Below are 13,447 nucleotides of genomic sequence, written 5' to 3'. Positions count from 1 at the left end.
CCAGCAGAGCACTGAACCGATCAGGAAATTTTTCAAAGTATAGGTTTCCATATGATGCTCATGAAACCAGTCTGAACATGAGTGAGAGTATTCCTAAGTAGGTACCAGTTCCTGCTCATTGCTGCATTCTCAGAGTATTCAGCGAAAGTTAATGAATAATTATGGTGCAGAAATCTCACAGTGGTGGTAACTATAGAATTGTGCAAAGATGCTTTCTCATAACTATCATAAACCATAAAATACATAAATATATAACTATGTATGTATTATTTTATTTTAAATGTATAATATATATAAAACAAGAAGCCCTTCTATTACATTTCTTGTTTAAAATTACATATAACTTTTATGCAAAAAGTATGCATATAAAAAATTTCAAGAAAAATAGAAATATCAATGATGGATTATAACTTCTTGGTCCATTTAAGTTTTCTTTCGCTTATCTATAGTTTTTCATAATTGGAGGTAAGAAAGTTAAAATTAAAATTATTTCTACCTAACACTCTGCAGCCTACTGACCCACTTGATCTACAAAAGTGAAGGAGACTCCCAATAAAATTAATTTTTTAAAAAACCCAATAAAATTAATTTTTAAAAAAAGTGAAGGAGGCTCTAAGAAGTCTTAGCCAATCTGGAAACCTGAAAGACACACGGCACCTACTTGATCTCCGACTGTCCACATGGCTTCTTCCTGGACAGGCTGAGCAGATCCTTGCCATATTTCTCTTCGATCGATGCCCTGAGGGGAACAGAAGAGAGGGCCATGGGTCTTACTCATAGCTGACCCTCAGAAACACATCAAGCACTATCCTTGAAGGCAAAGCTGCCCTTTACAGTAGTAGTTCAGGCACAATGTCATTCTCTAAAATGCAAAACTCCTGTTTTAAAATGAGGAAGAATTACAAAAAGAATAGTGGCTGTGGTATTCTCCAGATAAAAGTCCCAACCATGGACATCACAACAAAATTGCGCTTTTGTTATTGTTGAGATGGGGTCTCAATATGTTGTACAGGCTGGCCTCAAACTCCTGGGCTGAAGTGATCTTTCCACCTGTGCTTTCTGAGTGGCTGGGACTACAGGCACCTGACTGGAGCATTTTTTTTTTTTAAGTGGAGAAAGAGGTTCATCTATCAAATGCTGCACCTTGGGGCCCACCCCTCTCGCCTTATCTAAGTAGGCCCTTTACCATTCTGCAGAGTTCTTCACTCACAATCACTTCAAATGCACAACTACTCTGTACCAAAGAAAAGGGAATTTCAGGATATAAACTCCGCTGCCAACATGTCTCACAAAAACAGCTGCTTGTTCCTCGGTGTCACAGTGTCTGTCTAAAACACTAAATTCCCTTCTCCCTTTCCCCCTCTTCCCATTGCTGTCTCTCACCATCTTCACTTTTTGTCCCAGCCTTCTCCAACTCATAGTATTTAAGCTCATCTAACCCACTTTCTTTCAGATTTTCCAAAATTATATGAGTAATAAATTAATATAGTCTCACAGCAAAAGATTCAAACAACATAAAGCATACTATCAGTATGTACAGGTCCACCATGTTCAAAATATGTAGGCTGCCACAGAGTCCCTGATTTGTTGCCAGTTTTTCATTACCACCAAAAAAGAAAGGAAGAAAAGAAAACCACTAACTGAATATCCTTGAACATATATCCATGGGCATTCTAATAATGTGTAAAAGTTCTGAGAAACCAGTTTTACTAGATACGCATTTTAAATTTTGAAAAAGTGTACCAAATTACCCACCAAAGACCCTGTTTCAATGTATGTCCACCAAAAGCTCCCATTCCCGGGAACCCTCACCCACACTGGATTGTTTTCTTTCTTTCTTTCTTTCTTTCTTTCCTTCTTTCTTTCTTTCTTTTTCTTTCTTTCTTTTCTGTCTTTCTTTCTTTCTCTTTCGTGTGTGTGAGTAGACAGGATCTTGCTTCTTGCTATGTAACTCAGGCTGGCCTTAAACTTGCAGTGATCCTCCTACCCCAGCTTCCCAAATGCTGGAATTACAGGCGTGTGCCCCCACACTACATATTAACATTTTTTCTATTGCTACCAGTCTGGGGAGGAAGGTTAAAAAAGTAGGATCTGGGGCCGGGGATTTAGCTCAGTGGTTCTGGCGCCTGCCTCACAAGCACAAGGTCCTGAGTTTGATGCCCGGTACCAAAAAAAAAAAAAATAGGATCTCCCATTTTAATTTGCATTTCGTTGATTTTTAGTATAGTTGTACATCATTTCATGCGCTTACTGGACATTTGTATTTCTTATTCAATAACTTATCATCCTGTTTTTAACTACATATTTTGCCTTTTTCTATTACTTGGTAGAAGTTTTATATACTATGAACATAATACTTTATATTCAACTACATCTTATATATCTTTATATACTATGTGTATAATACTTATTCTTACATATGTTACAAAGTTTCTCCAGTTCTGTCACTTGTTTTTCCTAAATAATAACTTATTTATTAAAATATTATTTATTATTTTTTAAAAATAACCGAAAAGAAGCTGGGTGTCATGGTAGCACATGCCTGTAATTCCAGCACTTGGGAGGCTAAGGCAGAAAGGCTGCAAGTTCAAGTCCCATTTAGGCAAACTAGCAACACCCTGTCTCAAAGAAAAGAAAAAGAAAGAGAAAAAGAAAAGCACAAATGAAATAGGAACAAACTGTCTAAAATTCCAACAACTGGGCCAGGGATTTAGCTCAGTGGCACTGCGCCTGCCTCACAAGTGCAAGGTCCTGAGTTTGATCCCTGGTACCAAATAAGAAAAAAAAAAGAATACAAAATTCCACCAACTAAAACTTATTAGTTTTAACATTTGGTGATTACTGTAATGGATATTTCTTTATGGCGGTATACAGCCGAACAGATAGATACAAGAAATAATTTTAAAATAATAAAACCATACTCTGCATACTTTTGAGCACTAGCGTATTAAGCCTGATTTCATTTGAGTTTCACAGGAGAAATAGAAAGTAAAATGAAACTAAAAGAATTTGAATTTAAATAATTATTTGTTTGCTACAGAAAAAATTACTTCTTAAGAAGTCCTTCTGAGATGAAAAGAAAAAGTTCATGAACATAACTAAAATGATTTAGATATTAAAACATTTTTCTCTTCTTTTTTGGCTTTCCTCCTCTTTTGACTGAGGGGTACTTGCTTGGCTGTATTTATCTAATGTCTTAATTAAGACATTATGCAATGAACATTAAATTTTTTACATGCAAACAGATGTTAAAGCCAATTTCATTTTTTAAAAATATCTAATGTGGGGGCTGGGGATTTAGCTCAGTGGTTCCAGCGCCTGCCTTGAAAGCACAAGGACCCGAGTTCAATCCCTGGTACCAAAACAAAAAAACCCAAAAAACCAAACCAAACCAAACAAAAAAATCTAATGTACATATATTTTATCCTTTCTGAATTACATCCATTTATATTTCCTGAGAATCCATTGTGGTTTCCAGAAGACATTACTCACATTAGGGCATCCGTGGGCACCATGTTCCTCATAGAAAGCCCTAGAATGTGGTAACCAGTGATTTCCAGTAAGCACAATGGTGTGCTTTTTGGAGAAAAAAAGGGCACTTTAGTGAAGTGAAACTGCAGTCTCACTCTCCGGAAGCCAGAGGAGCCCCAGTGGGATGGACAGGGTGGTCCCCAGTAAACAGGGAGCACCCACTCCTAGGGCCTGGGCCAAGGAAGGAATCACCAGGATTTTGCAGAAATCACCCTTGTATAGGAAGCCTTTACCTAGATCACCTTCCTACCATCCATCCTAATATTCCTTCCTTCCTTTTTTTTCAACAAACATTTTGAATAGTTTATTGAACTATTATTTAAATATCAATAATTACCACAAATATCACCATACTGCAATGAAAAATGTTGATTAATCCTAATAGTTGCTTTAGTGCAGCTAGTCTGAGAGCCATCATAGCATATAGATATTACATATGTAACATGTTCATTTGGAGATTTAGTAATATAATTTTTATTCATATATTTGCAATGCATGATAATTACATTTATCTTGGGGAAGTGGTACATATACATATCGAATTTTGATTATTTTTATTCCCTTGTCCCCTGCGCCCTGCTTTCCCTTCTTCTTGAGATCTCCACCCAACATTCCTTCTCGTCTTCTCATAGATTTGTCATTTCTTAAGCATTCATGTTGAGCCAAGCACCGTGTTAGGAGCTAAGAACACAGACATGACTAAAAATATGAGACCTGCCTGTTGGAGCTCATGTAAACCAATAACTTTCATTTATTACCAAGTAATAAGAGCTACGTAAAAATGTAAAAAAAACTGTATGAGACACAGAGGAGGGGATATTCCTCTTAGCACTGAGCTGGCTACACATTCTTCCAAAGCCTTCCTTGAAAACCCCAGCTCAGCCAGGCAGTTGGCACACACCTGTAATCCCAGTACTCAGGAGGCTGAGACAGGAGGACCTCTGTGAGCTCAAGGCCAGACTGGATTATATAGTAACTTAGAGGCTAGCCTGGACCACACAGTGAAACCCTGTCAAAGAAAAAATGGGGGGGGGGGCGTCCAACTCACTTTGACCTCACTCCTATCAGAATTTCCAGACCAGTAATAATCCGTGTAACAGCTCCCTTTAGCAACCCATGGGATCAGGAGGCTGAGGCAGGAGGACTGCTGCAAGTTTGAGGCCAGTCTGGACTACATGGTGAGTTCAAGGACAGCCTTTTCCCTTTCCTTCAACCCTACTCCAAGCACCCTATTTAAGCCACCGATTTCTGCTCCACAAAATAGCCACTGTGCCTGACACCTGCGGTTATGTCACACGTTTCAGGGTTTCATGGTTCTTTTTGCCCAACTCTTGTCTTAGAAAAGCTGTAGTCTAAAGAAGGAAGGCTGAATAGACCAAAGAAATCCCACGACATCTGCAAGCCAGGACTGAGAGGGTAGGAAAGGCAAGAAAAAGGAAGAAAGAAAACAAGGTGCATAGGAGGAAAAAGGAAAAGGAAGAGGCCTAGGTTGCATTTTAAGGCTTTCTTGCTGGAGGCTAGAGAAGACGATGAGTTCTCGTGAGATCTTGAGACTCCAAAATTAAGGCTAAGATATTAAGTGAGACGAGGGAAAGTGAAGCTCAAACAACATAGGACATCTTTTTGACTCTTAAGCCTTCCAGGTAGGATGACCAGGGGTCGACCCGACTAGGAAATCCCAGAGGTTAGGAGCCAGAGTGTAGGAGCCCAGCAGAAGTCTTAGCAGCAGAGGAGTGCTGCTGTGTCGGGGCCGCTCGCCTGCGTGCTGACGTAGCAGCCTTCCGAGTGGTGTATTATCTGCTAGGTGCCCGCGCAGTGGGCCCTTGGAGCTGCAGTTCTCCCGTAAGAGGGCTTTGAGGTGAATCAGTCACCCTCACGGAGAAGCAGAAGACTCAAGAGTTCTAGAGATTCTTCAGGGATGAGTCATGTGGCGGTGGAAAATGTGCTCAAGCTGTACCAGCCTTTTGCGGGCCTAATCCTGAACTCTTCAGATAAGCAGACTGAAGGAGGTACAACCAGCAAAGGGCGTTATATTCCTCCTCATTTAAGGAACAGAGAAACTGCAAAAAGGTACTAGGACCAAGACTGTTCAGGGTGGAGTTCTAGTAAAGATAAGGGTGGATACAGCAGTTTAGGATCTCTAATGATTCAAGAGGGAAGTCTAGTTTCTTTGTGATTGTGGGAATGGATCAAGGGGAAGATTTGATGAGTGTGGACCGGATAACTATGATGGCTTTGGCAGCAGTGGAGATAGCAGTGATTTTGGTAAATTTAAACAGGGTGGAAACAGTCACTGGTGTCACAAATCAGATAAAGATGACTGGTTAAAGCCACTCCCACCAAGTAAACACTTGGGAAGCTACCAAGAAGGGGAATAGCTGGGTCAAATGGAACCTCTAGTTTTAGTTTTTTGAGGAATATCCATACTGATTTCCACAGTGGTTGTACCAGTCTATACTCTTCCCAACAGTGGAGAAGGGTTCCTTTTTCCCCACAGCCCCACCAGCATTTGTTATTGGTTGATTTCTTGATAACAGCCATTCTTTCTGGAGATGGAATCTCAGTGTTGTTTTAATTTGCATCTCTTGAATGACCAGTGATGTTGAACGTTTTTTCATGTATTTATTTGCTATTTCTACTTCTTCATCTGAGAAGTGTCCATTCATTTCAGATGCCCATTTTTGGACTGGATCTTTACATTTGGGGGGTCTGATTTTCTTTTTAGTTCTTTATATATTCTAGATATTAGTCCTGTGTCTGAGAAACAGCTGGCAAACTTTTTCCCCCACACTATGGGTTGTCTCTTCACTCTTGGTGGTTTCTCCTGCTGTGCAAAAGCTTTTTAGTAAGATGAGATTTCAGTTGTTGATTCTTTCTGATATTTCCCGTACCATTGGGGTTTTGCTCATAAAGTCTGCCTACACCGATGTCTTCAAGAGTTCTACCTAATCTATCTTCCAGAAGATTTAGTGTTTCTGTTTTGATATTTGGATCTCTGATCCACTTTGATTTCAGTTTAGTGCATGATGAAAGATATATGTCTAATTTTAATCTTTGGTATGTGGAAAGCCAGTTTTTCCAGCATCATTAATTAAAGAGGCTATCTTTCTTCCAGTGAAGGTGTTTGGCTTTGCTGTCAAAGATAAGGTGGTTGCTGGCTGGGGATTTAGCTAAATGGCACTGCGCCTACCTCACAAGCACAAGGTCCTGAGTTTGTTCCCTGGTAACAAACAAACAAAAAAAAGATAAGATAAGGTGGCTGAGTGTGTTTGGAGTTGTTTCTGCATCTTCTAATCTGTTCCACTGATCCTCAGGTCTATTTTTTTTTGCCAGTACCATGCTGTTTTTATCATAGTAGCTCTGTAGTATAACTTCAAGTCTTGCCTTTGTTGCCCAGAATTGCTTTTTCTATTCTGTCTCTTCTGGTTCTGAATTTCCAAATTTTAGGATTGTTTTCTCTAATTCTGTAAGATATGCTATTGGTATTTTGATGAGATTGCATTAAACTTGAATAACAATTTTGGAAGTATAGCCAATTTCACTATATTGGTTCTTCCTAACCAAGAAAAAGGGATAACTTTCCATTTTCCAATATTCTCTTTGATCTCCCATTTCAGAATACTGTAGTTTTTTCAGTGTAAAGGTCTTTTACATCCTTCTTTATTAGAATGATTCCTAGATCTTTCTTTCTTTTTTTTTTTTTTTTTGGATGCTATTTTGAAAGATGTTGTTTCCCTAATTTCCCTCTCAGTGAGTTTGTTATTTGTTTTGTTTTGGGGTTTTTTTGGTACCAGGGATCAAAATGAGTTTGTTATTTGATTAAATGCTACTGATTTTTGAGTGTTGACTTTGTATCCAGCAATGCTAGTGAATTTGATTATTAAATCTAGAAGTCTTACTAAAGTTTTTGGGGTCTTCTATGCAAAGTATCATGTCATCTGCAATTAATGATAATTTAACTTCTTCCTTTTATTTCATTCCCTTGTCTAATTGTTCTGGCTAATGGTTCCAGAACTATATTGAATAAGAGTGGTTTAGGGGACATCCTTGACTTGTTCTTGACTTTAGAGTGAAGGCTTTCAGTTTTTGTCCATGTAGTACAATGTTAGCTGTTGGTTTGTCATAGATGGCTTTTATCAGATTGAGGAAAAGACCTTCTATTCCAATATTCTGTAGTGTTTTTATCATAAATGGGCATTGGACTCTGTCAAATGCATTTTCTGCATCTACACAGATAAGGTTTGTCTTTGGCTCTGTTAATATGGTGTGTTACATTTATTGATTTGTGTATGTGGAACCATAATGAATTCTTGGGATGAACCCTACTTGGTCATGGTGTATGGTGTTTTTTTGTTGTTTTTTTTTTGCACCGGGGGATCGAACTCAGGACCTTGCACTTGCCAGGCAGGGATGGAGCCACTGAGCTACATCCCTGCCCCTCCCCCCTTTTAAAAAATCTTCTTGATGATTTGCTGCATTCTGTTTGCCAGTACAGTATCTTATTGAGGATTTTTGCATCTATGGTGATTAGGGAGTTTGGGCTATAGTTCTCTTTTTTGGTAGGATTCATCTCTGGTTTTAGTATCAGGGAAATGCTTGCTTCCAGGAATGAATCTGGGAGTATTGCGTCCCTTTTGATTTCATTAAAGAGTTTGATTTGTTTCAGTTTTTTGGTTTTTGGGTTTTTTTTTGAGACAGGGTCTCACAGGATAGGTCAGGCTGGCCTTGAACTCACTTTGTAGCCCAGGCAGGCCTCAAAATCATGGTGATCCTCCTGCCTCAGCCTCCCAAGTTCTGGGATTACAGGTGTGTGGCACCACACCCAGCCTCATTGAAGAGTTTGAGAAGTAGCAGCATTAGGTCTTCTCTAAATTTCTTATAGAATTCAGCAGTGAATCTGTCAGGGCCTGGGCTTTTCTTTGTTGGTAGGTTTTTAATTACATCTTCATTTTCATTGACTGATATTGGGTTATTTAGAATTTTTAAGGCTGGGGATTTAGCTCAGTGGCACCGTGCCTGCCTCACAAGCGCAAGGTCCTGAGTTCACTCGTCAGTACGGAAAAAAAAGAATTTTTGTTATCTTCTTGATTCAGCTTTGGTAATTCATATGTATTTAGGAATCTGTCCATTTCTTCTGTGTTTTCCGTCTTATTAGAATACATGTTCTTGAAGTAAGTATCGATGATGTTTTGGATTTCTGCAGGATGTTGTGATTTCACCCTTTTCCTACTTAACTGCATGGATTTGAGTCATTTCTTTCCTTTTTCTTTGATAAGGTTGACTAAGGGTTTGTCAATTTTATTTAACCTTTCAAAGAACCAACTCTTCAATTCATTGATTCTTTGTATTGTTTTCTTAGTCTTAATTACATTAATTTCTGCTCTGATCCTTATAATTTCCTCCCTTATATGAGCTTTGGGCTTGATTTGTTCTTATTTTTTTAGAAGTGTGAGATTCAACATCGGATTGTTTAGTTGAGCTCGCTCTATTTTTCTCTTATGGGACTTCACCGCTATAAATTTCTCCATAGGACTGCTTTCATTGCATGCCATAAGTTTCAGTGTGTCACACTGGCATGATTAGTTAATTATAGAAACTGTCTAATTTCTTCTTTGTTTTCATCTGTGACCCACTAGCTGTTCAAGAGGGTGTTATTTAATTTCCACGTGTGGTTTCTTTTGCCATTGCTTTCCAATTTCATTGCACTATGGTCAGATAATATGCATTGGATAATTTCAATTCCTTTGTACTTACTTAAGCATGTTCTAAGAGCTAATGTGTGGTCTATTTTGGAGAACACCTTGTGTGCAGCTGAGAAGAATGTTGTGGGGTGGAACATTTTGTAGATATCTAATAAATTCATTTGTTCAAAATTTTGGTTCAGTTCTGATATTTGTTGATTTTTGTCCAGTTGATCTGTCTATTTGTGACAGTTGGGTATTAAAGTCCCCATTACAATTGTATTAATGGTTATTTGATTTTTCATGTGCATTAATATTTGTTTTATATTGTGGGCGCACTGGTATTTCGTGCATATATATTTATGATTGTTATCTCTTCCTCTTGGATTTTTCCCTTTACAAGGATGTAGTGACCTTCTTTGTCTCTCTTAATCAGTCTTGGCTTGAAATCCACATTGTCTGCAAATAGAATAGCTACCCCTGCTTTTCTTCTGGGTTCCTGACATATGGAGTATTGTTTTCCATCCCTTGACTTTCAGCCTATGAATTTCTTTTTGATTAAATGTTTCTTGTGTGCAGCATATTGTTGGGGATTTTGCTTTTTGATCCATTCTGCCAATCTGTTTCTTTAGATTGCTGAATCGAGATCTTTTACATTGATGGTTATAACTGATATGTATTGACTTATCCTTGTCATGTTATTTTTCTGTTGGTTTCCTCCCCCCGCCCCTCTGTTTAATTGCTTGCCTTGCCTGGTGGATTCATTCTATTGAGGTTCATGGAGTTACAGTCTTTGTTATCTCTTTCTAAAACATTTTGGATATTTTGGAGTGCTAGTTTGGTGGTCATGATTTTCTTCAGGTGTTCTTTGTCATGGAAGTATCATATTTCTCCATCAATTTTCAAAGATAGTTTTGTGGGGTACATCAATCTGTGTTGGGGGTTGTTTTCTTTTAGGGTTTGAAATACTTCAAGCTTTCTTTGAGTTGAGGGTTTGTATTGAGAATTCTGCTATGATTCTGATGGGCTTTCCTTTATAGGTGATTTGTTTCTTTTCCCTAACACCCTTTAATATTGTTTTATGCTGAATTTCTGGAATCTTGACTATTATATGCCTCAGTGTAGATTTTTCTGATCGTGGTCACACAATGAGTCAGGGTTCAGGAAGAAAGTGCTGTTTGTGACCTCCTTGTTTTGCCACCTCTCTTCACTCTCCCTATTGGCTTCAGTTATCACTTCAGATTCTTGCTGGGTCCCAGGAACCCACTTCCTTCCTTCTTTTCCTTATGTTGCTATATTCCAGGGTCTGGACACCAAGTCCCAGAGAGGCCATTTCTATGCTGTTCACCACTCTGCCATCTTCCAGGATGTCTCTTTTTTCAGAAATCTTGAAACCTATTCTCAAAGTCCAGCTACTGCAGTCTCTGTGTCCACTACTCTGTTCCAGTCATGCATTTCTCCTTGGAGCCCCCTGGGGTCGCCAGTAGTCACTGTTCATCTACAGGTTCAATCCACCCCTTCCATTTAGTGAGTCCTAGACAAATTTTTATTTTAATGCCTTGTTGGCTCAGTAATGCTCAAGTTATCAATTATTTTGACAAAATAAATTTATTGAACTTGGGCTAAAATCAAACCTTAGCACACAAGTATTATACAACTTAACAGGAATCATCAATTCATCCATAGTTATTATAAGGAAAAAACATATGCAATACCCTGCATTAGGACTTTTTGATACCTACAGATTGGGGGAGAACAAACAACAAACATCTTGAAGCATACTAATGAAATTAGTTTCTAATGTGGCAAAATATATTAAGTTAAAGTTCTGCTTTGCTCACTCTATCCTGGATAGGTATTTAGAACCTGACAATCTTTAAACAAGCCATTCCAGTCATGATGTGATGTATGAATCACATGCATACATTCAAAGCACTGTTTTCAAAGTTAATGCAAGTAAATACAGCAATTCAATTCCTCTTTCATTGTTTAGGTAGATCATTAATTATGAGCTAGCCAAAGTTGCACATGTTATTACAGGGAAAGTTTAAAGGTCTGATAACTTTAAATAGGTTTTTAGGGGCCTGGGATTTAGCTCAGTGGTTCCGCCGCCTGCCTCGCAAGCACAAGGTCCTGAGTTCGATCTCCAGTACCAAAAATTAAAAATAAAAAACAAAACAAAAAAAATAGGTTTTTAGGAGAATTCATCTACTTACACTTTTTAAATGCTTGCCAAAAGTGAAATTGAAATGATAAAATGGCTGACACACCTTTGACCAGCCCTTATTAGGACCCTGGATGATTTTTGGTCTAATAACACATGCTAGTGTTTGTTTTTTGGTCAAAAGGATATGAATAGAAAGAATTATGCAGAAGGCTTTATTTTACATGCCAATTCACATTACTTTGACCAAGCTGCATTGAGATGTTAAACTGGCTTCCACAGACTTCGTAAAAATGGCTCTAGAAGAGTAACAAACTGAAATCTTTGAGATCACACAGGCTGGAAATATATACATAACTGCATAAAGTGTCCATTGTGCTCTACAGTGCAGTTAAGTCAGTTTTGGTTGCATAGGTTTCCACTGTTTTTATAGTCTGTTTATGCTGTCCAAAGATGAGCATTGTCCACCACTAAATACCTCTGCCACTTTGAATTCTGGGCTAGTTCTGTGGTTAGAATGTGGTGATCAAAATGCTTAATCTTTTTACAGTAGCATAGGAACATGATAAAAATTTCCTAAAGTACAATAGATTTTCAAGTGTATTGTACCTTGCTCTAAATATATTTTTAAGTAAGTGCACTTGACAGTATTAAGGTCATTGTTATGGTGCTATTTCAATTAGTCTAAGTTTAGGCTCTTGTACATTCTGCCTATAACTTTTTACAAAGTGCTTCTTTTATTGCACATTCAGATATATATATATATATATCTTCTGTGTGTATCCTTAAAACTTCAAATCTTATTTTGTCTCTTGGAGATTATTGAATGCAGCTTGTCTAGGAAGGGGATGGGATTAGATTCTAAAATTCATTTGGAATCATGGGAATGACAGTTGGGAAGAAAATTATTTGCACACAATAGATTTCTGGATACTTTTTGCTGCTACTTTTATGTAATATTTATTGAACATTTTGATAAATATTTACCTTTGTAAGCCTAAAAGTGATTCTTTGAAAGTTTAAAGAAACTTGACCAAAGGCAGTACAAAAACACTGGCACTCGAATGTTGAATGTCACCATATGTGTGACATTATATATTTCGGGGTAGTATGAGCTTTTAATGTTGTCATATTAAACTCTTAAGTCAAATTAAGCAGACCCGGCATTGGCAGGGTAGCCATAACTTTCTGATGTTAGTAAAAACAAAATTGGTGACTTGAAATTAAATCATGCCAAGGTTTTGATACACTTGTCTTAAAATATTAATGAAACATTTCAAAACACTAAAATGTCCAGATTCTCAGATATTTGTTGTCTAAGTTTTGTTTAGTTGTGTGTATTTTTTTCAGTGAACTGCACTATTTTTGTTGCACTGGCATAATCAGTGACTTGTACATTCACTAATAGCATTTGAGCAAATTTTATCAGCAAGCAATATTTTCAGTTAAAGTTTCAAAAACCATGTAAGAATGGAGTTAAACTTGCTGAATGTAGAGATTGAACCTCAAGTCACTGTAGCTTTAATAATTGCTTATTGTATTAGTTTAGATGCTAGCATTGCATGTGCTGTGCATATTCTGATTTTATTAAAATAAAAAATTGACCTGCACAGTCAAAAAAATAAAATTAAATTAAAAAGACAGTCCAACAACACAGAGGAAGAATGCCATGTGATGGTGGAGGGAGACTTGGGAATTATGGAGCTACAAGTCAGCACACCCCAAGGGCTAGCAGATCAGTGATACCAGAAGCCAAGAGAAAGACATGAAACACATTCTCCCTTGGGGCCTGCAAGACAGCATGGTCCTGCCCTCACCTTCTGCCATTCCTCTCTCACCTTCCTGGGCTCTGAATGAGGCTGTGCCTCCTTCTTACCCCTCGGGTCATACTCATTCCCACCTCCGAGCCTGACATTCTCCCACAGGTATCAGACACTTCTGCACCTATGAGAGGCTCCTCCTCCTGCCAGGGCCACTTCAAGGATCTCCTCCTTCCTGAAGATACCCTTGTCTCATTTTTTTTTTTTTCCAAATTGTCAGCAATCTCCTTTTCCCACAGGGCCTTTCAGTG

The 13,447-nt window shown here is 38.1% G+C and overlaps 1 protein-coding gene across 1 annotated transcript in view; it reads right to left on the bottom strand.

Annotated features, from left to right (window-relative positions):
* Positions 1 to 13,447, bottom strand: part of Pstpip2 (proline-serine-threonine phosphatase interacting protein 2) — a 118,592-nt gene that overhangs the window by 56,029 nt on the left and 49,116 nt on the right. The window contains exon 3 of the mRNA XM_004855082.3: positions 662 to 739. Coding sequence (XP_004855139.1) covers positions 662 to 739 — 78 coding nt within the window. The remainder of the gene's footprint in view (positions 1 to 661; positions 740 to 13,447) is intronic.

This window comes from Heterocephalus glaber, unplaced genomic scaffold, assembly GCF_053883595.1.
Source record: "Heterocephalus glaber isolate CG9 unplaced genomic scaffold, H.glaber_assembly_v1.0 deba00000331, whole genome shotgun sequence".
Taxonomy (NCBI): domain Eukaryota; kingdom Metazoa; phylum Chordata; class Mammalia; order Rodentia; family Bathyergidae; genus Heterocephalus; species Heterocephalus glaber.
This window is presented reverse-complemented; position numbering and strand designations above follow the sequence as displayed.